The following is a 27,574-nucleotide window of genomic DNA, read 5'->3' as shown; positions in this document are numbered from 1 at the left end:
TAAAAAAATGCCCAAAAAATTTCAATGCTGAGATAGAAACACAAGTTTGTTTATTGCAGTTCCAAAAAGCTAGATGACACGGAACAGAGCAGAGAGTCACAAAAGAAGAGTGCAAGCGACATTTAATCATTTACTAGAAATGCTTTCAAAGAATATTCCTTCAAAAATCTCTGTGATACTCAAACTTTTCGATTATGTTTTGAAGTTTGACAACAGGGTGACCAAAAACATCTATCTTTGCAACACGTGGTCAATTTTTTTAGACATATTTTTAAATTTCTAAGGATTCGTGGTAATTTTAGCCCAACGTTTTATGGACCAGTAAAATAAAAATTCCAACTATCTAGTTGAATCAATTGCCTTGTTGAGGATTTCTAATGATTGTTAACAGCATATCAGTTTTTAGTAATAAGAAGATAACCTTAATGGACTTTAAGGATTCACGCGTTTCTTCTGTGTAACATATTATTACTTCTTCTTCACTGTGTACGGCCAGACCAATTGTGATCCATGACCTCGCATAGATGTTGCCTGAAAATGACTATATCGCTGGCTTCCATTTGCCAATTTCTAATTCCAGTTCTTTGGTCGTCAACGAGCTCTTTTATCCATCTCTTACCATCTAGAGAGTCAGATTAGAAAACCATAGTTAGCTTCCATAGGTCATCTAATAACGTATCCATCTCATCAAAGCATGTTTACTTTTATTCGCTTCCATGTATAACATATACAATATTTTAACTAGAATTTGAGATTGATGACCTTATCAAAATCTAAATAATTTCATTAATTTAATACTAATGAATAAAAAATACTTATTATACGCATTATCAAAATGTATTAATGCACGATAAGGAGTTAAACTTAATATAAAAGACTAGTCAAATTTAACTGATTCTCTCAGTTAAAGTCGTGCATTTGAAAGCATCACTCTCAAAATAATTAACAAAATTTAAGAAAATCATATTTTTTTATTTATTATATTCGTCACTGATAAGTGTAATTAGTGTCCATAAGCATGGCACAAAGCAAAATTCCTTTAATTCTCATAGTGATTTTAATAGCACATTTTTGTAAATGTGACATTGGTACCACGTGTATCAATAAACCGCCAAGCAAAAAAATGGATTTTTCAAATGATCAACCAAGACCTGATCAGAAAAGTTTGGTGATGGCTTTTGATACTACAGGTAATAAAAAGGTCAAATCAGAGCTTAAAGTCGACTTTGTCATACAAAATTTGAGTCGATTTCGAGCTTTGAATTAAGCACAAAGGCTAAAGTGTACTTGAGGGGGACCAATTTATAAAAATTACCTTTGGCAATTTTTTCGGCTTAACATGACTTTAAATGAGTTATTTCAATTAAATTGGAGAACTAAATTTAAACCTGAGTGATTTTTTTGAATTACTTCAATTACCAAAAAATACAAAAATTGATTTTAGCCGAAAATTAAAAGAAAATACCAAAAAGCCGACCACAGATTGACTTAACACTGGTCTGAAGCTGAATTTCATGGAATTTGCCTGAAATCGTATCTTTGGCTATTTCTACGCTGTTAACTGATCTTATTTATCATGATAATTTATTGACTTAATTTTTTTCTTTTAATAAAGGATCAATGGGTTCGGAACTGGAGCAGGTAAAGTCAAGTGCTCAGGAAATTGTTCAAGAAATGGCAGCTAAAGCTGAAAGTCCTATATATAACTATATCTTGGTTGCTTTCAACAATCCTAGTAAGTATTACCTTCATGCTATATTCATAACTTTCCCAGCACGTGACGTGCAATTTAAATTCAAAAAAACACATTTAGTCATCTCCAATTAATATTACTTTTAGGAATGTATATTTTGAGTACCAAAATATGCACAACAATAATTTACTGATAATAACATTTTCTTCTTTTTGCATTAATTATGAACTGATAAGACAATGTATAATACTTTAATGATTAATCTCGAAAGTCCCAAAAATCTCATTAAATTTGACTTATTTTATTTTAGATGTGGATGAAGCAGTTATCACCAGAAATAAGGATGACGCATTAAATAATATTAAACAAATTGGAATCCAAAGTAAATACGGTCATGGATGTGCAGAAATGGCAATGCTTGGATTGAAGAAAGGATTAACTGCAGCACTTCCAAATTCAATTGTTTATGTTTTCACCGATGCTAGTGCCGCTGATCTTCATCTCTTAAGTGAAGTTGAGGATTTGATAAGGAAGAAGCAAATTACTGTAAATTTTTTGTTGACTGGCGATTGTGGTGAAAAGCATACCGAAAAGTATCAGGTGTATTTTAAAATTAGTCGTGTTAGTGGTGGACAAGTCTACGAAATTGAAAGGAGTAACGTGAAGAGTGTCTTTATGCCAATTAAGGAAGACTTAAGTCCTAATTTTGTAGTTTTAAAGACCATTAAAACCGAATCAGCTGAAACTAAAAACATTAATTTTGATGTTGATATAAGCCTTGAACAGCTTAAAGTCAGTGTAATAGGATCAAGTCCAACGTTGTCTATTTACGATCCATCGAATAATTTGGTGACTGGAAGCTCAGAACTGTCTTTAGGCAGTTTAAAGTTATCTACTGTAAAAAGTCCAAAGCAAGGAAAATGGCGAATTGTGACATATGCAAGTTCAGCGTATACCATCGTAATTAGTGGCATGAGCAGCTTAAAATTTAATTTTGGATTTAGTTTAAAGCCTGCAGAATCATTATCCCAAACAAATCTTCAGCCTCTTTCTGGCTTCAAAAATATTTTATCTATTTCCGTTTCAAACATGGCACAAGTTAAGGAACTTTCAAGTGTAGAAATTGTGACTGTGCCATTAAGCTCAACAGAAACCTCAACTACAATTAATGTACCTTTAAAGCATCAAAAGGGCAATATTTTTGCATCCGATCCATTTGATGTACCAAATCAGACATTCACAATCAAATTAAATGGACCTGATTCAGATGGAAATGTAATTGAAAGATCTTTTCCATCTCCGATTGTTGCAACATCTGGAAGTAAGTTTATAGATATTTGAGATCGTTCAATTATTACGTAGCACGAAAAATTAACTTTTTGTAGTAAACGTCCGGCCCTTGTAAGGTTTCCCGAAGTCTCACTTACTTACTAACTGACTTCGGCGGTAGTACAGATCAAGTGTGATCCATGGCTAATTAGCCGAAGTTAAAGACTCGACAAATTCCCGAAACCGAGACCAAGACTACCAAGTCATCGGGAATCCTTAGACCCTACCCCCACCCCTAAGAGCGTTATGTAATAAGCAAACGACACCAATTCCTATTTTGCTAAATATTCCTTTAAATCTTTATTTACAGGCGCTCCTGAGTTGAGCATTAAGGCTGATAAAGTTCAAGCTTATGAAACTGGCAGTATTGAGCTATCATGTATCGTGAAATCACAGATTCCCGTTGAAATTGGATGGACATTGAATGGAAAAATTTTGGAAAAGATTGAATCAAGGTAAATAATTGAAACATTCAATCAAGGGTCAGGGATTATTGCGTAAAGAGCAACACAGATTAAGAAGGCTCTGCCATGAATCTTTTAAGGCTCCTCTAAACCTCTTTTCATTTACACCAAATAGAAGACGCCTTATAGACGCCAAAAGGAGTATTAAAGAGGTTTAACAAAGCCTTAAATGCTTCGTGGTTGAACCTTCTATCTGGTGGCGTCTGACCTTGCCTAACAATATTTCTTGTAAATCTTTAGAATTGAAATTTTATTTTTTTTTACATTCTAGTGAAAGCAACGAGTTAAAGCTAAGTATTAAAAATGCCAAACTCAAGGACAGTGGTGTCTATAAATGTGTAACTATCAACAAAGTGAATTGTGAAACACAAGAGATTAAAATTGATGTTTTGGCTGCACCAAATATTAAAATAATCAGTTCATCAGCTAAGATGGTTGAGAATTCAAGTTACACATTAACTTGCCAGCTTGATGACACTAAAGGACAGACTATAGAGTATAGTTGGTTTGATAAAGATGATAATGTTCTACAGAAGGTAAGGACAATAATTCTTAATAGGCAAAGAGCATGCTTTGATGGTACAGCAATAATACCCCAATACCATAAAGCTGTCTCCTTGCCTATTAGGGATTCTGATTAATAATATAAACAATTGAGAAATATTTTGAATCCTTTAGAGGGGACAGACATACACATTCACAGCCAAACTAGAACAAGACAAACAACTTGTGAAATGTAAAGCAATAAGCAAAGCATTTGAACTTGAAGATTCCTTAATTTTAGACGTGGATTACTCTCCAAGATTCTTAAAAGACGAATCAGCGCTTGATAATCTCAAGTATGGATCCAGTGTAAGTTTTGACTGCACAACAGTTGAAAAGCCAATTAGGAATCCAGTCAAATGGTTCTTCAAAGGAAAATACTCAACAGAAAAAAAGTTAATTGATGGACAAAATGAAGGAACATTGAAAATAGAAAAGCTTTCTGGAAACAATGCCGGTGAATATGAATGTGCAGTCTGTAACACAGTTGGGGAAGTAAATCGAAAATTCAATGTTACTCTAGGTCCAAAAGGTGAGTCTTTAAAATTAAAAAGGTTCGTCCAAAATTGCAAACCTGCAGATCTTCTGCCTTGGACGAACCAGAGTGTGGCTTTCTCAAAAACGACCGTTAATTTTTTTCAAAAAAATATTTTTTGTCGTTAATATTCAAATTTTTTTTGACCGTTACTTTTATTTTTCTTCGTAACGGAAATTTGTATTTTAAAATAAGTTGAGTTTGAAATGTTCGAATTTTTTCGACAGTCTAATGTCGAAGAACTCGATTTTGAAACGGCCATACTCTGTTACGAACTATAAAGTGCAGCCAAAAACTGCAGGCATCCACATCTGTTGGTAGAACCTTAATTTTAATATTCTAAAATACAAATATTTTCAGGAATACCAAAAATAACAACAGCGAGCAAAGTCATTGTTAAAAATGTAACAGAAAGTGTTGAATTTTATTGCGAATGCAACGATTGTCTGCCCATCACACACGCTGTTTGGTATGTTGAGACAAAAAGCACTGAAACCAGAAGCTATTTAATGGAAACTATTAAGGATGAAGAAAAGGATTATTATAAAACATTTGTTAAAGTTGATGAGGTTTCAATAGAAGATTCTCCATTTTTTAAATGTACATTAGAAAATGAGTTAGGCCAAGATACTCTAAAAATTGAGCTACACATCCAAAAGCCTCCAAAAATTGAAAAAATTCTACTCAAAAATGATGTCGAAATTGAAATCAAAGAAACCTTTGAAATATTAGAAGGAGCAAACATGACAATTGAATGTGTTGCAGATGGTTTGCCGATTCCTGAAGTATCCTGGAATAAAGGCAGCAAGTCAGTTTTAAATATTCCGAATGTTGCAATCACTGATGAGGGTGACTTTGAATGTGAAGCAAAAAATTTACTTGGTGCTGTGAGAAAAATTGTCCATCTTGACGTGAACTTCCCGCCTAGAAGAGAAAAGGATGTTGAAACTGCATTTACAGTTGTTGAGAAAAAGAAAGTCTCATTGGATTGCAACCTTATTGGAAAGCCTGATCCAGATATTACGTGGCAGTTCAATTCCAAACTAATTGAAGCAAATGATAAGTTTGAGATTGTTGGAAGAACTCTGAATTTTGTAGCTGGACCAGATGATAGTGGAATATATGGGTGTGTTGGAGTTAATGCATTTGGAAATGCATCAGTTGAATTTTCTGGAATTGTTAAGAGTAAGTAAAAGTAAAGTTACTTGATTAATGTTTTTGCGGTAAAATGGCATAAGTGGCCTAAATAATAGAGCTTTGGACTTATGCGCTAAGGGTCTTGAGTTCGATTTCAGGTCATGTCAATTTTCGAAGCTTTCTTTAATTTTTACTGTTCTCATTACAAAGCTTGACTCAGTTGCTGTGTTGGCTGCAGTTTTACAGTCTCTGGCATATAATGTGTCTCAAGTATTAGGTACATCCATAAGATATATTAGTTTCTGGATATTTTTCCTTAAGAATCTTGCTCATTTGAATTATAATTTGATACATTGCAAGGAACATAAATTCTTATGATATAGTCGTGTCCTTGAAATGTGTAGAGATTGTAATTGATTCGGATCCCACTTTAACCTGTAGGTCTAAAGGGTGTGGTACACAAGATCATTTATCGAATTGCCTCCAACTCATAATGCTGGATCCTCCAAAAATTACAATTATCAGTATCAACATTTTTAATAAATTCCCATTTATTTTCAGCATTCCCACGAATTTTCAAGTCCAGCGATGAAATCGTCAAAGTTGAGAACAATACCTTCCTAGAACTTCCATGTGATGCAACTGCATATCCACAGCCATCCATCAAATTCCTCCTAAATAATACAGAACTGACAAATACATCGCCTTTGCTAATAAAATCAGTAACTTCATCAGATGCTGGAAATTATCATTGTATTGCTGAAAATGAGGTTGGAACTGACGAGAAAATATTTTATGTTTATGTCGTGAAGAAGCCAATGATTACAACATGTCTTAAAAATATCACGCTTTATACGAATCAAACTAAAGAAATATCATGCGGTGCTGTTGGACTTCCTGAACCAACAATTAAATGGAAGTATAATGATGCAGACATACTCAGTACCAATGAGCTATTGACATTAAGTTCGACACAAAAGAGCGGAAAGGTCTCGTGTATTGCTGAGAATTCTGCAGGAACTGACGAGAAGCACTTTTACCTTGAAACTATAAATATTCCAAATTTACTTCCGATTGCAAAGAATTTACAAACAAATATTACAATTCGTGAAGGATATGACTTAGATCTTTTATGTCCATTTGAGAATTATAACATCATTGACTGGACTTTCAATGACACTGCATTAAAAGTAGCTGATTTCAAAAAGGCTGACAAAAAATTAATAATCTTCAACGTCGAAAGATCATTCAGTGGTTTATGGACATGTTTGGCATCAAATACTGAAGGCAACAAAACATTTTCATTCAATGTCAAAGTTCTTGCTGCACCAAAAGTTCTTGCAAGTTGGAACTTTAATAAGAATATCAGTGACTTTGAAAATAACAAAATTAATTTGGATGAAAGACATTTCAAAATGGAAGATAACTTAACAATGAACTGTACAGTTGATGGAAGTCCATTACCAAATGTTGAGTGGCGTAAAGGAATCGATTTGATTGGCAGAGGAGAGGTTTTGTCAATTAATAAGTTGCAGTTCCATCACAGGTAAAGTTTAAATTTATTTTTATTTTCTAGTTCCATTTTTGGGCCGGTCACTTCCTAAGTTGCACGTGAACGGCAGCTTTAATTAAGGTTCGACCAATAACCACAAGCACAGCATTTCCTGCATTTTAGATGCGTTGGCTTGAGGTTTTCGGCTGTACCTTATAGTTCGTCCGAGGCTGCAGGCCTGCAGTTTTAAGATGTATCTTATAGTTCAGTGGTGGACAACCTGTGTGACGTGACACACTAGGGTGAGCCGGTAAAATTTTTCAAAAATGTCATGAAACGTATGTCGTGTGCGGTTTTAGTCTAGCCTTACTACTATAGTGGACCGTGAAAAATAAAAGGATGTCCACCACTGCACTTCCTCCTCCAAGACTGCAAACCTGCATTTTCGGACAAACCCTAACCTAAATATTTTAACTATACAGTGACATTTACACATGCTCGGCTGAAAATACTCAAGGTGTTATATTAAAGTATTTCAAAGTAGATGTACGTTCTGCTCCATATGTTGACAAGTCGGTAGATATACAAACTAAATTCCTCAGCTACATTGATGACACAGAGATTTTGAGATGCAGTTCTATACACGGAAATCCAAAACCTTTATTTATTTGGCTTGTTGACAAGTATGATAAATTGAAATTAATGCTTTATTCCAGTGCTGTCCAAACTATGTGTTCGGAAATGCAATGAACCGAATGCCGGATTGAAGCTTTACACCAAGTTTTGGACAGCGTTGCTTTATTCAATTATTAACTGATTTCCTATTTTGCAGTGAATTGATTGAAGATGCTGTGGATGATCATTTGGTAATAGACAAGATAAAGTTATCAGATCAAGGCAAATATACATGCATAGGCAGAAATGAACTAGGATCTGCGAAAATCAACTATATTCTCGATGTTTATGAGCCTGCTCAGATATTAAGAGCTGTTGAAGAAGAGAGAATCTCCAAAGATGATAAATCAGTAAAGTTAAGCTGTACAGTCCGAGCAAATCCACTTCCAATTGTATCATGGACATTTAATGGACATATTTACACAACAACATCTCGAGTCAAAATTGATGAAGTATTTACGAACTTAACAGGCAATGTCGTGTATTTTGATAAATTTGGAAATGGAATCAACTTTTTGGATCCATTTAAATTAAGCACGTCCAGTGAAAAGTATTATTCAATGCTTACCAAGATCGATTCAAAGACATTAAAGCTTGATATGATTTATAAGAATCCAAAGGATTTATTACACCAAAGACAATTTAATTGCTACACATTTAATGCACTTGGAAGGGATGAGAAGTCAGTCAACATAAATGTCACACAGAAGCCATACATTGAAAAGGAAAACATGATTAAACAAAAGGATTTAGAAATCCTCGAGCATATGCCAATGGAATTGCATTGTTTAGTTGAAGGATATCCAAAACCTCAAGTCAAATGGTTTAAGGATGGCCATGAGATTTATAATAATGAAACAATCAAGTTTATTGACAATCGTAGGATTCTGACCTTATCAGAAACTCTTATGTGGGACTCTGGATCTTATAAATGTTTGGCTGAAAATGCTGATGGCAAGCTTGAAATTATCTTTAATGTCGTCATATTGTCACCTCCAAAAATCACAGAACCTGTAAGGACATCAAGATCACCGATTATTGATATGAGTTTTGGAAAAATAGAAACAATAAATGTTACAAGAGGAAATGATGTTGAGCTAGAATGTTCAGTTGAGGCATCACCAAGACCTAAAATTCATTGGCTTAAACTTGATGATTATGAGACATCGATGGAAAGTTCGTTGGTGGACGAAGATGTCAGCATTTTGGTAAGTCAAGTTAAATTTGTTTTTAGGGTTTGTTCCAAACTGCTGGTGAGCAGGCTTGGATTAACTACAAGGTCAAGCATCTATAATGAAGGAAATGCTGGACTGCAGTTTTAGGCCGAACCCAAAATTTATGTCCAAACTAATTCAAAAATTATTTTTTTTTTTGAAATTTTCCAGAGTCTTATTGAAGTAGAGGATTCGACATACTACATGTGCTATGCCAACAATTCCGTTGGATTTACTCAAAAGATATTCCATATAAATGTTCAGTATCCTCCAAAATTTGCAGAAAATGAAGAATCAGATGAATATCTAACTGTTAAACTTCATCATGCTTTTAACCTCGAATGTAAAGTAACAGCATCTCCTGAAGCTAATGTACACTGGACTTATGTAAGTTGTAGCATATTTTGGTAATTTGATATTTTAAGCTATTAATACAATTTCCTATTTTAGAATTCAAGTGATCTGAATAATGAGAATAAATACTTTTTGTCGGTTAATAATCAAACATTCAGAGTCACTGATGCCAATAGGAAACATCAAGGTAAAATAACCCTGAAAGAATGAATGTAACGTTGCTCTTAAGGAACTTCAATGTCTTGTCATCGACGCGATAATTTTACGGTACTCTAGCGACTACATTGAAGCGCTAGAGCAACGCTACGTCGTCGTATTAACGGCAAGACATGAAATGATGATACAGGAACCAGAAGTTGCAAAACAGATGCCTGTGACAAACAAAAACCGTACAAATTATCAATAATTTTTACGGGTTTTGCCTGTCACTGGCACCTGTTTGCAACTCTGACTGGAACGGCTGAATTCGACTCATTATTAAAACTCTTCACTTATCCTTATTCTCTTAATCTCATTCCCATTTAGGAATGTATACATGTACAGCCTTCAATGACATTGGACAAATCCAGAAGACCTTCCACGTCAAGATTGAAATTCCAATTCAATATACACCGTGGTCAAAATGGTCGGAATGTAATATTCCTTGTGGTTCCGGTGGTATCCAATATCGTAAAAGATCCTGCATTTTAGAGGATGCATCAACATCTTACAATTGTTCTGGTGAAACTATTCAAAGAAAATCATGTAACGAGTTTCCATGTCCAATTAATGGTGGTTGGAATTCATGGTCAGATTGGAGTGAATGTCCATCATGTTATGATGTGCTGGATAGTGATAAGCCAATACAAAGAAGAACAAGAAGCTGTGATTCACCAGCTCCTTCATATGGTGGCGTTCATTGTCGTGGAAATGATGTAGAGGAACGGGAATGTGAAATAAGTGTTTGTAATATTGATGGTGGATGGAGTGATTGGACTGACTGGTCAGCATGTAGTACGACATGTGAACGAGGAATTCAAGTTCGTTATAGATATTGTAACAATCCAGAACCTACACATAATGGAAAGTCATGTGCTGGCCATTACTATGAAACAAAATATTGCATGAATGCAGCATGTGAGGAATCAACTACGAGAGACTATGAAACTGAAAGTTCAGCCAAGAATGGCTTAGTAATAAATGTGTATATGAAAAATTCCGAACAGAAACCGGAAGTAAATATTGATGAAATTGATCGATATGCAGAATCAAGACAGGCAAGACCACAAAGAGCTTGCAGACAGGGACTAAGATATAATCCAGCCAAGAGGCGATGTGAGAGATAAAATTAGTAACTTAATATAAAATGCCTAGTTCATTTATGAGATAACCTGATCGTCACACATTGAGGTGTTGCCACTACGGTGCCGGAATTGATAGTTTTAGTAATTTTTATCACTTGACTCCCACTTCATATTAAGCCGTCTCACCGCTGTAGTGTCGATATTTCAATATGTGAAGATCGAGTAGCTTCATACGTAAAAATGTTTAAAAAAATTTAGATTAATAAATACTGATGTAAATTATGACCTAAGTTTATAAGCTCGATTTAAGAAAGGAAAGATGAATAAAATAAATAATTGTAAGGTTCGGCTAGGAACCGCAAGTCTCAGTTTAAGATGAGAATGCCTGTCGTTTTCCTCTGCACCTTATAATTCGTTCAATTTTAAATATTATATTTTTTTGTTTAGTTTATATGTATGAAATTTTGAAACTGTAATACAATGTTCAATTTTTATGAATAACATGTTTATTCACCTCACAATATGATTCATAGAAATGCTCTCTAAGCCTAGACTTGAATAAATTTAGGGAAAATTTGATCTTTACAGATATCGGCAAAGAATTAAAGAGATCGAGTGCTTTAACATAGAAGTCTTGATGGCCAAGTAGCGTTTGATGATACAGAACTAGAAAATTTTGTAGATTTCTTGTTTGATGATGATGTATATTAATTTTCACCATATTCGATATTATTTTAAATACATGCATGCAGACTGACATTACAAATGGTTACGACAGGAAGGACTTTAATGCTGTTTAAATCTTTTCTGCTACAGAAACAATCTTTATTTAGTAGGATTCTACACGCGTCGTTTTTATTTCACTCAAATTCTTTTTTAAGAATATCTGTGATACACAAAAATTTCGATTATGCTCTAAAGTTTAACAACAGAGTGACCAAAAACATCTTTTTCCGCAACACGTGGTCAATATTTTGGAAATATTTTAAGATTTCTAAAATACCTAATTTGATACAAATATGTTCATGTTAATTATATACAAATATTTTACGAACCATCACATAAAATTAATTTAATAAATTAAGTCTAGTTGAATTGTGCTTTGTTGTGAAATTCGAATGAAAGTTAACAACAAATCAGTTTTTAACAATGAGAAAAAAGTCTTTATGGACATGAGGATCCTGTGTAATGCGTTCATTCTGTATAACATATCTTTTAATTAAGGATCTTAGAGGTCTAAAGAGGATTAGTCTAAATATTGTCATTAATTTAATACTAATAAAAGAACAAAAAATGATAACACGTTGCCAAAATGTATTAATGCATGAAAGAGAATTAATCTCAATATAAAGACAAATCAATAATCTGGGTGTCTCAGTTAGAGTCGTGCATTTGAAAGCATCAGTCTCAAAATAACAAAAATTTAAATTGAAGAAAATTGTATTATTTTTAATAGAGTGTATAGTACTCGTTTTTGATGAGTGTCATTAGTGGTCTAAATATGGCACAGAACAAAATTATTTTATTTTTCATAGTGGTTTTTGTTATACAATTTTGCAATTGTGATATTGGATCTACGTGTATCAATAAACCTCCCAGTATAAAAAAGGATATACTACCAAATGATCAACCAAGACCTGATCAAAGAAGTTTGGTAATAGCTTTTGATACAACAGGTAAAATAAGAATAAACATAAATTATACGCTATAGTTCTTAATTATTTTTGTCGTGTTAATTTAATTAAATAATATTATCGTTTTTTAAATTAAGAATCAATGAGGCCTGAACTACAGCAATTCAAAGAAAGTGCACAGGAAGTTGTTAAAGCAATGGCAGCTAATAGTGATCAAATTTATAACTATATATTAGTTGCTTTTAATAATCCTGGTAAGTAGAAGTATAAATTTCATAACTTTCAAAATGTCATTTACCTTAGTTAGCAAATGTCATTTATAAAAAAATAATACTTTATAGGTACAATAATAATACAATTGATATTTTGAGTTTTATATATATATATATTTTAAAAAATTGTTTACTGATAATAACTTTTTCCTCTCTAATCTGCATCAAAAAAAAAAAAAAAAACATACTACATGAATTGATAAGGAAAAAATATTATTTTTGTCAACAATCGTACAAAAAGCTCATCAAATTTGACTTCTTTTTAATCCTAATTTTAGTTGTGGATGAAGCAGTTATTGCCAGAAATAAAGATGATGCATTGAAAAATATTGAAAAAATTGAAAATAAACAAGAAACTAGTGGCTCTTGTGCTGAAATGTCAATGATGGGGTTAAAGAAAGGAATAACTGCAGCACTTCCAAATTCAATTGTTTATGTTTTCACCGATGCTAGTGCCGAAGATATTCATCTTTATAATGAAGTTGAGGATTTGGTTAGAAAGAAGCAAATCACTGTCAACTTTTTCTTGACCGGTAATTGTGATGAAAGAGATACCGAGAAGTACCAGGTGTATTTCAAACTTAGTCATTTGAGTGGTGGACAAATGTACGAAATAGGCAGGAGTGAAGTAAAAAGTGCCTTTACACCAATTAAGGAAGATTTAAATCCCAATTTCGTAATTTTGAAATCGATCAAAATTGAGTCTGCTGAAACTAAAACCATAAATTTTGATGTTGATATGAGTCTTGAACAGGTTAAAGTCAGTGTAAAAGGACCAAGTCCAACCCTGTCTATTTACGATCCATCGAATAATTTAGTAACTGGAAGTTCAGAACTGTCTTTGGGCAGTTTAAAGTTATTAACAGTTACAAGTCCTCAACAAGGTAAATGGCGAATTGAGACATATGCAAGTTCATCGTATACAGTCGTGATTAGTGGAATAAGCAGCTTAAAATTCAATTTTGGATTTAGTTTAAAACCAGCTGACACATTATCACAAACAAATCTTCAACCACTTTCTGGTTTAAAAAATATTTTATCTATTTCCGCTTCAAACATGGCTCAAGTTAAGGAACTAACAAGTGTAGACATTGTGACTGTCCCATTGAGCTCAACTACAATTAATGTTCCTTTAAAGCACCAAAAAGGCAATATTTTTGCATCCGATCCATTTGATGTACCAAATCAAACATTCACAATCAAATTATATGGAGCTGACTCAAATGGGAATGTAATTGAAAGGGCATTTCCATCTCCGATTGTTGCAACAACTGGAAGTAAGCTTATAGGTTCATTTATTATGTAACGCAACTTTTTGACCTCTATTGCTTGAGGCGTAGCGATAGTTCGAAACCCCCTAACCCTAAGTGCGTTACGTAATTAGTGAACGACTCCTTTTCTATTCCGCCCAATATTATTTTCAACTTTTATTCATAGGTGCTCCTGAATTGACCGTAAAAGCTAATAAAGTTCAAGCTTTTGAAGCTGGCAGTATTGAGCTATCATGTGTCGTCAAATCACAGATTCCTATTGAAATTGCATGGACATTAAATGGAAATATTTTGGAGAAAATTGAATCAAGGTGAGTAAAACTTCAATCAAGAGTCAGGCACTACCTTTCCGAGCGAAATTTAATTTTTACACATTTTAGTGAAAGCAATGAGCTAAAACTCAACATTAAAAATGCCAAACTTAAGGACAGTGGTGTCTATAAGTGCGTAGCTGTAAACAAAGTTCATTGTGAAACACAAGAGATTAAAATTGATATTTTGGCAGCACCAAATTTAAAGATCATAAGTTCATCAGCTAAGATGGTTGAGAATTCTAGTTACACATTAACTTGCCAGCTTGATGACACAAAAGGACAGACTATAGACTACAGTTGGGTTGACAAAGATGATAATGTTCTACAGAAGGTAAGGACAACATGATTAAAAATTTAAACTTTTCAGTAATAATTTGAATTTTTTAGAGTGGCCAAACCTACACATTCACAGCTAAGTTAGACCAAGACAAACAACTTGTAAAATGTAAAGCAATAAGCAAAGCCTTTGAACTTGAGGATTCCTTAATATTAGATGTGGATTACTCTCCAAGATTCTTAAAAGACGAATCAGCGCTTGATAATCTCAAGTATGGATCAAGTGTAAGTTTCGACTGCACAACAGTTGAAAAGCCAGTAAGGAATCCAGTAAAATGGTTCTTGAAAGCAAAAGACTCAACAGAAAAGAAGTTGATTGATGGTCAAAATGAAGGAATATTTAAAATAGAAATGCTTTCTGGAAACAATGCCGGTGAATATGAATGTGTAGTTAGTAACACAGTTGGGGAAGTAAAACAAAACTTCAACGTTACTTTAGGTCCAAAAGGTGAGTGTTTAAACTTTTCAGTGTAAAAGACAAACCTGGAAACAAAAACGCAGGTTTAGCCTGCGGTTCTTAGCAAAACCCTAATTTTTATTTACTAAAATACAAAATTTTCAGGAAAACCTAAAATTACAACAGCGAGCAAACTCATTAGACAACATGTAAAAGCAAGTGTTGAACTTTATTGCGAGTGCAACGACTGCCTGCCAATCACCAATGTTTCGTGGACTTTTGATAATTCTAAGAACTATAAAGTGCAAACTATCAAGGATGAAGTAAAGGATTATTTTAAAACATTTGTAAAAATTGACGAGATTTCAATTGAAGACGCTGGACAAGTTTACTGTGAATTAGAAAATGAGTTAGGGTCAGATAAACTTGATATTGAATTGTTTGTCTATAAATCTCCAAAAATTAAAAAAATTCTACTCAAAACTGATGTCGAAATTGAAATCAAAAAGAACTTTGAAATATTAGAAGGTGCAAATATGACAATAGAATGTGTTGCTGATGGTTGGCCTATTCCTGAAGTATCATGGCTTAGAGACGGCAAACCAATTTTAAATATTCCTAAAGTTACGATCAGTGATGAGGGTGATTATGAATGTGAAACAAAAAGTTTATATGGTGCGGAGAGATTACCTTTTCATCTTGAAGTGAATTATCCTCCCAGGAAAGGAATCGATATTGAAACTGCATTTACAGTTATTGAGGGAAAGAAAGTCACTTTGAATTGCGACCTTATTGGTAAACCTTCTCCAAATATTACGTGGCAGTTCAATTCCAAACAAATTAAAGCAGACGATAAGTTTGAGATTATTGGAAGATCTTTAAATTTTGTAGCTGAACCTGATGATAGTGGAATCTATGGGTGTATTGGAGTTAATGCATTTGGTAACGCATCGATTGAATTTTCTGGGATTGTCAAGAGTAAGTAATATTTTTGTTGTAAAACTCGACACATTCCATTGCGAGGCACATCAGCTCTTATGACTTCCTCATAGATCAATAATCACATTGCCTCCAGCTGACAAGTCTTAGTTCTCAAAACATTATCATTGTAATTATTAATATTGTCATTACTTCTTATTTGCTTTCAGCATTCCCTCGAATTTTCAAGTCCAGTGATGAAATCGTCAAAGTTGAGAATAATACATTCCTAGAACTTCCATGTGATGCGACTGCATATCCACAGCCATCCATCAAATTCCTCCTAAATAATACAGAACTGACGAATATATCACCTTTATTAATAAAATCAGTAACTCCATCAGATGCTGGAAATTATCATTGTATTGCTGAAAACGAAGTTGGAACTGACGAGAAAATATTTTATGTCTATGTCGTGAAGAAGCCAATGATTACAACATGTCTCAAAAATGTCACACTTTATACGAATCAAACTGAAGAAATTTCATGCGGTGCTGTTGGACTTCCTGAACCAACAATTAAATGGAAATTTAATGATGCAGACTTACTCAGTACCAATGAGCTACTGACATTAAGTTCGACACAAAAGAGTGGAAAAGTCTCGTGCATTGCTGAGAATTCTGAAGGAACTGACGAGAAGCACTTCTACCTTGAAACTATAAATGTCCCAAATTTACTTCCAATTGCGAAGGATTTACAAACAAATATTACAATTCGTGAGGGATATGACTTAGATCTTTTATGTCCATTTGAGAATTACAACATTATTGACTGGACCTTCAATGACACTGCCTTAAAAGTAGCTGATTTCAAGAAGGCTGACAAAAAATTAATCATCTTCAACGTAGAAAGATCATTCAGCGGTTTATGGACATGCTTGGCATCAAATAACGAAGGCAACAAAACATTTTCATTCAATGTCAAAGTTCTTGCAGCACCAAAAGTTTTAGCAAGTTGGAACTTCAATAAGAACATCAGTGACTTTGAAAATAACAAAATTAATTTAGATGAAAGACATTTCAAAATGGAAGATAACTTAACAATGAACTGTACAGTTGATGGAAGTCCATTACCAAATGTTGAGTGGCGTAAAGGAATCGATTTGATTGGCAGAGGAGAGGTTTTATCAATTAATAAGTTGCAGTTCCATCACAGGTAAAATTTAAATTTATATTATATACATGATTAGTTCCATTTTGAAGTCGTTGACTTATTACGTTACGCAAAAACTAAATCCAATCTCCCTCTAAGAAGCGAACATAATAAGTGAGTGACGCCTTTACTTAAGGTTCGGCCAAGAACCACAGGCGAGCATTTTCCTGCATTTTAGATGCGTTGGCTTGATGTTTTCGACTGTACCTTATAGTTCGTCCGATGCTGCAGGCCTGCAGTTTTAAGCTGTATCTTATAGTTCAGTGGTGGACAACCTGTGTGACGTGACATACTAGTGTATGCAGCCATAAATTGTTGGAAATGTCATGATCCGTATGCGGTTTCACTAGTGTGTACCATGAGCAATAACAGGCTGTCCACCACTGCACTACCTCCTCTAAGACTGCAAGCCTGCATTATTGGACAAACCCTAACCTTAATATTTTTTTATAGTGACATTTACACATGCTCAGCTGAAAATACTCAAGGTGTTATATTAAAGTATTTCAAAGTTGATGTACGTTCTGCTCCATATGTTGACAAGTCGGTAGATATACAAACTAAATTCCTCAGCTACATTGATGACACAGAGATTTTGAGATGCAGTTCTATACACGGAAATCCAAAGCCTTTATTTATTTGGCTTGTTGACAAGTAAGATAAATTGGAATTAATACTTTATTCCAGTGCTGTCCAAAGTATGTGTTGGGAATGTCATGAACCGTATACTATGTGCTGTTTCGGTTGAAGCTTACCAGAGCTTGGACAGCACTGCTCTATTCAATTAATTAAATGATGTACTATTTTGCAGTGAATTAATTGAAGATGCTGTGGATGATCATCTGGTAATAGACAAGATCAAACTATCAGATCAAGGCAAATATACATGCATAGGCAGGAATGAATTAGGATCAGCAAAAATCAACTACATTCTTGATGTCTACGAACCTGCTCAGATATTAAGAGCTGTTGAAGAAGACAGAATATCCAAAGATGATAAATCAGTAAAATTGAGCTGTACTGTTCGAGCAAATCCACTTCCAATTGTATCATGGACATTTAATGGACATATTTACACAACAACATCTCGAGTTAAAATTGATGAAGTATTTACCAACTTAACAGACAATGTCGTGTATTTTGATAAATTTGGAAATGGAATCAACTTTTTGGATCCATTTAAATTAAGCACGTCCAGTGAAAAATATTATTCAATGCTTACCAAGATCGATTCAAAGACGCTAAAGCTTGATATGATTTATAAGAATCCAAAGGATTTATTACACCAGAGACAATTTAATTGCTATACATTTAATGCACTTGGAAGGGATGAGAAGTCAGTCAACATAAATGTCACACAGAAGCCATACATTGAAAAGGAAAACACGATTAAACAAAAGGATTTAGAAATCCTCGAGCATATGCCAATGGAATTGCATTGTTTAGTTGAAGGATATCCAAAACCTCAAGTCAAATGGTTTAAGGACGGTCAAGAGATTTATAATAATGAAACAATCAAGTTCATTGACAATCGTAGGATTCTTACCTTATCAGAGACTCTTATGTGGGACTCTGGATCTTACAAATGTTTGGCTGAAAATGTCGATGGCAAGCTTGAAATTATCTTTAATGTCGTCATTTTGTCACCGCCAAAAATCACAGAGCCAGTAAGGACATCAAGATCACCGATTATTGATATGAGTTATGGAAAAATAGAAGCAATAAATGTTACAAGAGGTAATGATGTTGAACTAGAATGCTTAGTTGAGGCATCACCAAGACCTAAAATTCATTGGCTTAAGCTTGATGATTATGAGACGTCGATGGAAAGTACGTTGGTGGACGAAGATGTCAGCATTTTGGTAAGTCAAGTTAAATTGTTTATAGGGTTTGTTCCAAACTGCTGGTCAGCAGCCTTGGATGAACTACAAGGTTAAGCATCTAAAATGCAAGAAATGCAGGCCGGCAGTTCTTGGCCAAACACTAAATTTTTGGTCTAAATTATTTTTTTTTTTTGAAATTTTCCAGAGCCTTGTTGAAGTTGAAGATTCGACCTACTACATGTGCTACGCCAACAATTCCGTTGGATTTACACAAAAGATATTCCATATAAATGTTCAATATCCTCCAGAATTACCAGAAAATGAACAATCAGATGAATATTTAACTGTCAAACTTCATCACGCTTTTAACTTAGAATGTAAAGTAACAGCATCTCCTGAAGCTAGTGTACACTGGACTTATGTAAGTTGTAGCATATCTTGTTAACTTGATTTTTTAAGTAATTAATTTAATTTACTATTTTAGAATTCAAGTGATCTTAATAATGAGAATAAATACTTTTTGTCGGTTAATAATCAAACATTAAAAGTCTTTGATGCTAATAGGAACCATCAAGGTAAAATAACCCTGAATAATCGAACGTAACGTTGCTTTTAAGGCACTTCCATGTGTTGCTGTTAATGCGGTTATGTTGCGATACCCTAGCGACTACATTGAAGCGCTAGAGCAACGCTACGTCGTCGGATTAACGGCAAGACATGAAGTGATCTGGACAGACTGGAACGAGAGTTGCAAAAAAAGTGCCTGTGATAAACAAAAACCGTACAAATTCATGATAATCTGTACAGTTTTGAAAGAAAAACCATACAAATTATCAATAATTTGTAAGGTTTTTTCCTGTCACAGGCACCTGTTTCGCAACTCTGACTGGAATTCGACGGCTGAATTCGACTCGTAATTACTACTTTAAAATGCCGTATTATGCTGTCCAACATTTCTTAAAATTCTCACTAATCCTTATTCTCTTGCCCTTAATTCCATTTAGGAAAGTACACATGCACAGCATCAAATGACATTGGACAAATCCAAAAGACCTTCCATGTCAAGATTGAAATACCAATTCAATATACACCGTGGTCAAAATGGTCAGAATGTAACATTCCTTGTGGTTCCGGTGGCATCCAATATCGTAAAAGATCCTGCATTTTAGAGGATGCATCAACTTCTTACAATTGTTCTGGTGAAACTATTCAACGAAAATCATGTAACGAGTTTCCATGTCCAATTAATGGCGGTTGGAATTCATGGTCAGATTGGAGTGAATGTCCATCATGTTATGATGTGCTGGATAGTGATAAGCCAATTCAAAGAAGGACAAGAAGCTGTGATTCACCAACTCCTTCATATGGTGGCGTTCATTGTCGTGGAAATGATGTGGAGGAACGGGAATGTGAAATAAGTGTTTGCAATATTGATGGTGGATGGAGTGACTGGACTGACTGGTCAGCGTGCAGCACGACATGTGAACGAGGTATTCAAGTCCGTTACAGATATTGTAACAATCCAGAACCGACACATAATGGAAAGTCATGTGCTGGCCATTACTATGAAACAAAATACTGCATGAATGCAGCATGTGAGGAATCAACTACAAGAGACTATGAATCTGAAAGTTCAGCCAAGAATGGCTTAGTAATAAATGTATATATGAAAAATTCAGAACAGAAACCAGAAATCAATATTGATGAAATTGATCGATATGCAGAATCAAGACAGGCAAGACCACAAAGATCTTGCAGACAAGGATTGAGATATAATCCAGACAGGAGGCGATGTGAGAGATATAATTAGTTGCTTAATATAAAATGCTTAGTTTAAGTATGACCGTCACATATTGAGATGTTGTCACCACGTCGTAGAGATTGGTGTCCGAGTGGAGCAAGCTGCGATTAGTCTTGTAGTGAACTTGACATATGTGGAACTTGTCATAGAATGTCATGTTTACAACTAGACTTCAGATCGACTATTCGCAGTCTGTTCTACTCGGGGTGATTTCAGTCATTTCCATCTGGCACTTGGTATTAGTAAGTGCGGTAGGTCTTACCGCCTCAGCGTCATGATGACGACATTTCAATATGTGCAGATCAAGTAGCTCTATATGTTAAATTTTTAATAAAATTAAATAATAAATATAATACAAAGTTGTACAGTCAGATATCCTGGTAAAGCAACGATTAGTCATAAAAATTTGCAAATATTTGATAATGGAAGTGTAGATTAGATTGAACTTAATAAATTATAATGCTGATTAATAAAAAAAATCTTTCAAAATTTTCTACTTGTTTAGGTGATTCCGAGAGATTATTCAGTGGTGCAATTCACGTAATCACATTATTGTGATTTTTGTAGCGTATTTTCCCAAGCGTTATCAGCAGTTTTTTTTTTAAAATAAACAAAATGTGTGGACTTGTTCTTCAATTGATCTGTTTCTATGAGTTATATACTTCAAGTTGCTTTCCTAAACCAACAATAAACTAAAGTGTCTTGATAGCTCAATTGACTAGGTTACAAAATTTGATTTGCAATTCGGACGGGGGGGTCAAATCTCACTAATCAGATGGCGTTAAAGTTCAGTATTGAGTAATCGGAAAAGGCTCTAAGTCGAAGCATGGTTCCATTAAGTAAGTAAGTATTGGGTAACGTGAGATGTTGGAACCAGGTAATGAATAATGTAGTTAATAGACGAGAAAGATACAAGAACCGAAAATTTACCCATGTAAGGATTTTAACCGGAACTGAATAGACTGTATCTGACAGAATAATTAGTAAGGAATCTAAGGAATCTAAGGATCTAAGGAACATACCCCTGAATTATTTTGAAAAGAGATGATTCGCGAATCAAACATTGATTAATAACAGAGCATCATCAGCTCTCAGAGATTTTTAATTTCTCTTCTAAGAAAAAGTATCATGATTCGTTGAATGCAAACAGTTTATAAGTTTAAGTCGAGATAGTTGAATCGTTGGATTTTGTTGTTATTTTTTTAAGTGATATTTTTATTTTAAGAATTGAATCTACAGTTAGATGAATTAGATTTGAGATCAGAAATGATTACTCCAAAAATATTAGGTATAGCATTGTCACTAGTATATTTCAGTGTCCTGGCAGTGTCAAGTTTGCCAAGCCATAAAACCGAGTATGATTTTGATCAAAATAGCCTCGTATTTATTTTCGACACCTCGGGTAGACATTAAATTTTTTTTTATCATTTACCAATTTCCTTAAAAAATTCTGCTTTTCAGGATCCATGCAGGATAAATTGGATACATTTAAAAAAGGCGCTCAAGAAATTGCGAAATACTTTTCATCACAAGACAGTCATAGAATAGTCAATTATATTTTAGTGAGCTTCAGTGATCCGGGTATGTCAATTAAAGACCGTCCTAAACTGCAAGCGTGTAAATAAAAAAAACGTAGATCTACAGCCTTGGGCGGACTATAAGATATAAGGACCGTCTAAAACTGCAGACCTGCAGACACAAAGTGCAGACCTACAGTTTTGGACGGACTACAAGATTCAGCCAAAAACTGCAGGCCTGTGCATCTAACATGCAATAAAACCAGATCTGCAGCTTTTGACCGACTTTTATTGCTAATTGATTATAATTGTTCCATGTGTCGTGTACTCTAATTACACATATGGATGCGACCTTCAAGTCAAGAAATCCTTATCAACATCTTACTCATTAATGCAAAGCATATTCTCATATTTTTATTCCTTCCTCTCTTCATTTCTAGACGTAAGCGCGCCATTTATTACTGAAAATGTGACTGAAATTATTCAGGAATTAAAAACTGTTGAAGTAGTTTCAAGTGCGAATTTCGATTGTCCAGAAAATGCATTGTCTGCATTAACAGTTGGGATAGATGCAGCACTTCCAAATTCAATCATCTACTTATTTACTGATGCACCAGCTAATGATGTTGAGTTTTTTGAAAATATCTCAACAATTATTATGAAAAAGCATATTGTCATCAATGTCTTGATATCAGACAGCTGTGATCAGCGTAGTCTTGAGGATGACAGGTACAATGTGTTTACCAATATAACTAATCTTGTCAATGGATTGACTTATGATTTTCAAGCAAACAACTTTGATGATATTTTGAAATCAATTAGAAAGGATATCCAATCTGACCATAAAATCTTAAAGACATTCAAGTCTGAAAATGGTCAAAGCATTAATATTTATTTTGATATTGATGATACAGTAATGGAACTTAAAATTACCACAGCTGGAAAGGATCAAAGTTATGAAATTAAAAATCCAGAAAAGTCAGTTGTTAAGGCTAAGGAACATCTCACAATGGATGGAATAAAGATCATGACATTTGAGTATCCAATGAAAGGCACATGGGAATTTAGTGCTGCAGATGATTTTGTTACTATAAGTGTAAAAAGTGATCTTAAATTCGACTATGGATTCAGTACAGATGTTGTTGATGATAAATCAGAAACAGTTCCACAGCCAATTAGTGATGTTGACAATATTTTATCAATTTTTATTGAGGATTCGTCAGAAATTGATAAATTGTCGAATGTGTCATTGCTAGTTGCTCCAATGGAACTAAATGAGAACGCTACAGAAATTGTAATTAATTTATTTAAGCAAAATGAGGAACTTTATGTATCAAGTCCATTTAAACTGCCAAAAAATCCATTTAAATTATATCTGGAAGGAGAGGATAGAAGCAATCATAAAATATCAAGAACTATATCCTCTATTTTGTATGAAGATGCTGGACGTAAGTAATCCGGATCTTTAAATCCTAAATTCCTTAAAAAAGCTCTTTCTTCTTTATAGCTCCACCTGAAGTTGAAATCATAGCTGAAAAATTGGAATTTTATGAAAAGCAAAATTTGGAATTGCAATGCAACGTCGATTCCTTAGTTCCAGTCAATATATCATGGACATTTAATGGGAAAATATTAGAAAGTCATTATTCGATGTAAGTAGCTTACCCGAACAGCACAGCGTGTTCATTATGGCACTACTGCGTCGCCGTATCAATGGTAAGACGTGCAGTTGCCATGATCGCACCTGACTGCTGATTTTGACTTTCTTCCTCTAAAATTGACATTTTACCTCAATTCTAGCCACAACAAAGAACTCATCCTTAGAATTCAAAACCTCAGCTACGACAAAAGTGGTACTTACAAGTGCGTTGCAGTCAACCAAGTTGGAAGTAAAACTGAACAAGTTCGTGTTGATGTCACAAAAATACCGAAATTAATAATAACAAGCTCATCCAGTAAGATGATCGAAGATTCAAATTATGAGTTAACATGTCAATATGATGGCATAATCAAAGGACAGAAAATTGAGTATTCATGGCTTGACAGAGATGGGAATGTTTTACAAAATGTAATATTTGCTTGGTGGCTTTCTAAAGAGGTTGAAGTCGACTTGAGTTCGATAAAAACCTTAAACAGACAATGAGCATGCTCACTCAAATGAACATGCTCAAGAGCAGTGGTGCGCAACCTTTTATTTTTCGCAATACACCATGGTGGCAAGCGTCAACTGAAACCGTACACGGCATACGGTTCACTTCATTTCGAAAAGGTTTTGGTGGCACACAGGTTGCCCACCACTGCTCATGAGTAAATTCAATCAATATAATTGAAGATGCTCAGTAATGTAGACATACTCATGCTCTTTGTCTGCTCGGATAACTGATTAAAATTTGGATGGAATTTTTTCTGCTGTTTCTTGTGAAGTATAACATTTCAATCGGTTCCTAGAGAACTGTGTCGAACTTAATTTGACTTCGACCTCTGGTTTACTATCTTGTGGTCAATCTTGGGATTCAATGCATTCCAATTCCGAGATTGAAAACCTTGATTTGCATAAAGTGAATTCCTAATATTTGGTTCTTTTTTTCAAGGATGGACATCCATATTCATTCGTTCCAACCGCCAAAGACAACAACAAAGTCATCAAATGTCAAGCAAACTGTAGTGAATTCACAACTGAAAGCTCAATAACATTAAACATAAATTATGCACCAAAGTTTTTGACTAATAATTCAGAAAATGCCATTACTTACGGATCTAAAGTTATACTTGATTGCTCAACAACAGAAAATCCTACAAAAAATTCAGTTAAGTGGACATATAAAACAAATGATTCAACAAAACCAGTTTTAATTGATGGAAAAAGTGACAGCATTTTTGAAATACAAGAAGCTTTTGAAAAGGATGAAGGAAGTTATGAGTGTGAAGTAGAAAATGAACTAGGAAAAGTCAGTAGAAATTTTACAATTTCTCTGACACCAAAAGGTAATTTTTGCAATTTATTTATAGTCTTAAAGCAGTGGTGGACTATCTGCGTGTCGCGGCACACATAAATTCGTGGAAATGCTATGAACCGCATGCCGTTTGCGGTTTCGGTCTAGGATTACCAATATTGTGTGCCGTAAAAGCTTAAAGGTTGCGCACCACTGGCTTTAAATTAATGTTCGTCCAAAAATGCAGGCCTGCTGACAAAAACGTTGACTTGCAGCTTTGGACGAATTAAATGGTTCAGCCAAAAACTGCAGACCTGTGTATTTACAATCCAGCATATGCAAGTCTGCAGTTCCTGGCCGAACTCTAATTTTAATTGTTTATAATTCCTAGATCCTCCAAAAATTACGCCTGTCAAAAATGCTGTGGTAAATGAAACAGAAAATGCCAAAATATTTTGTGAATGCAAAAATTGCCTCCCGATAACAAATTATTCCTGGACATTCAATAACTCAAGAAGCTACGAAGTTCAAATGGGTCAAAACGAGAAGGAAGACTACTTTAGCACTTTCATCATCATTAGCAACACAGATGAGTTTGACGCAGGCAGTTTTGAATGTCAGATTACGAATGCATTAGGCATGGATCAAGCATTAATCGAAGTTAAAATTCAAAAAGCTTCTAAAGTCGATAAAATTCTGGTCAAAGGAGAACATGAAGCAGAGATCAATGAAAAGTTAAATATACTTGAAGGAGAAGATGTGACTATTGAATGTGTAGGATCAGGGGAACCGCCTCTTAAAATATCATGGTTCAAAGATAATCAGGAAGTATCCAATGATTCAGTGCTTAAAATCACCAGTGCAACTTTAAGTGACGAAGGACAATATGAATGTGTTATTGAAAATATAGTCCGTGCGGCCAACAGATCAATTCAAGTGGATGTCAACTTCATACCAAGAAGTATAAGAGAAACGAACACAGAATTAATAATTGTTGAAGGAAAGGAAGTCAATTTTCCATGTGAGCTTATTGGAAAGCCGTCACCTGAAATATCTTGGTACATTGATTCTAAGCGAATTGAAGGAAGTGACAAGTATAGCATAAATGGAGATTCATTGAAATTTATTGCAGAACCTAACGATAGTGGATTATACAAATGTAAAGGAGTTAATGATTATGGAAGTTTTACTGTTGATTTCGTCCTTAAAGTAAAGAGTAAGTTTAAAATAATGAGGTCATTTTAGCCTTTTAAGTTCCTCCCTTTGAATTCGCCTGGATGGTACAATTCGGTTATAAGAACCAAAATCAGGTCTTAGACCGGTGTGATTTAGACTTGGCGCTGGGCTTGATTTGAATTCGGCATCATGTCTTACCAAATTCATGCCAGATACTGGCTTAGATCGTGCCAGATTCTGGCTGACATCATGCCAGATTCTAGCTGACATCATGCCAGATTCTCGTTAAAATTATGCTAGTCTCGTTCGCCAAATTCATGCTAGATTCTGGCCAGCATCATGTCAAAGCCTCGTCAGCATCATGTCAGAGTCTCTTCGAACTCATGCTAAATTCTGGCTGGCATCATGCCAGAGTCTCGTCGACATTATGCCAGAGTCTCGATAAACTTAGGCCGGATTTTAAATTGACTAACCGACTTGTACTCTTCGGGACGCTTTTTCATAGAACTCATATAGATTTCTAGCATCTAAGTCAATGGTCAGTAGCGTAGCCAGAAATTTTTTGAGGGAGATGGTTTTGTGACCCCTAACTCATCCTTCTCCTCCCTGAATACGCTCCTGATCTGAGTGCAGAATCCCTTTTGTCTTCTTTACTAAAAATTCAATTCTTTTTCCAGCATTTCCACGAATTCTATCTCCAGATGAAGAATCAATCAAAGCAGAAATCAACACTCAACTAAAACTCTCATGTGATGCATCTGGATATCCAGTTCCTCAAATTAAATTTGTTAAAAACAATACAGAAATCTCAAATAAGTCAGCATTAACAATTGAATCAGTTACACTCTCTGATGCTGGAAGTTATCATTGTTATGCAGACAATGAAGTTGGATCCGAAGAGAAAATATTTTATGTCACAGTGGTACAGAAGCCAGTAATATCATCAAATTTTGACAACATTACACTTTATTCAAATCGAACAAAAAGCTTGACTTGTTTGGCTACAGGAATTCCGGAACCAACATTTAAATGGAAGTTGAATAATATGGAATTGCTCAGCAGTGGAAACTCCATCAATTTAGATTCTGATTCTAAAAATGGCAAAATATCATGCATTGCTGAAAATTCTGAAGGAACTGACGAACGTCATTTCCACCTGGAAGTTGTGGTTATGCCAAAGTTGCATTCACTGGCTAAAGAGCTACAAACAAATATCACAATTCGTGAAGGTGATGATTTAGAGCTGTTATG

General features: G+C 34.4%; 1 protein-coding gene across 1 annotated transcript; it reads left to right on the top strand.

Annotated features, from left to right (window-relative positions):
• Positions 1–1,123: 1,123 nt before the first annotated feature.
• LOC139091565 (hemicentin-1-like) lies at positions 1,124–27,552 on the top strand (the record flags this gene model as incomplete). The annotated part of the gene is made up of 34 exons (XM_070641700.1): positions 1,124–1,190; positions 1,616–1,735; positions 2,004–3,014; positions 3,333–3,477; positions 3,758–4,022; positions 4,165–4,561; positions 4,925–5,749; positions 6,263–7,247; positions 7,676–7,876; positions 8,026–9,076; positions 9,254–9,469; positions 9,533–9,623; positions 9,962–10,750; positions 12,255–12,395; positions 12,491–12,607; positions 12,904–13,902; positions 14,063–14,207; positions 14,277–14,541; positions 14,598–14,994; positions 15,109–15,921; positions 16,092–17,076; positions 17,527–17,727; positions 17,885–18,935; positions 19,102–19,317; positions 19,381–19,471; positions 19,901–20,689; positions 21,203–21,237; positions 22,170–22,278; positions 22,655–23,662; positions 23,722–23,866; positions 24,015–24,282; positions 24,806–25,199; positions 25,539–26,363; positions 27,001–27,552. Coding segments are annotated over exons 1-34 (15,709 nt in total), but the record flags the coding sequence as incomplete, so codon positions are not given.
• Positions 27,553–27,574: the final 22 nt, after the last annotated feature.

This window comes from Chironomus tepperi, unplaced genomic scaffold (assembly GCF_022539635.2).
Source record: "Chironomus tepperi strain 1889 unplaced genomic scaffold, CSIRO-AGI_Ctep_v1 contig_255, whole genome shotgun sequence".
Taxonomy (NCBI): domain Eukaryota; kingdom Metazoa; phylum Arthropoda; class Insecta; order Diptera; family Chironomidae; genus Chironomus; species Chironomus tepperi.
This window is presented reverse-complemented; position numbering and strand designations above follow the sequence as displayed.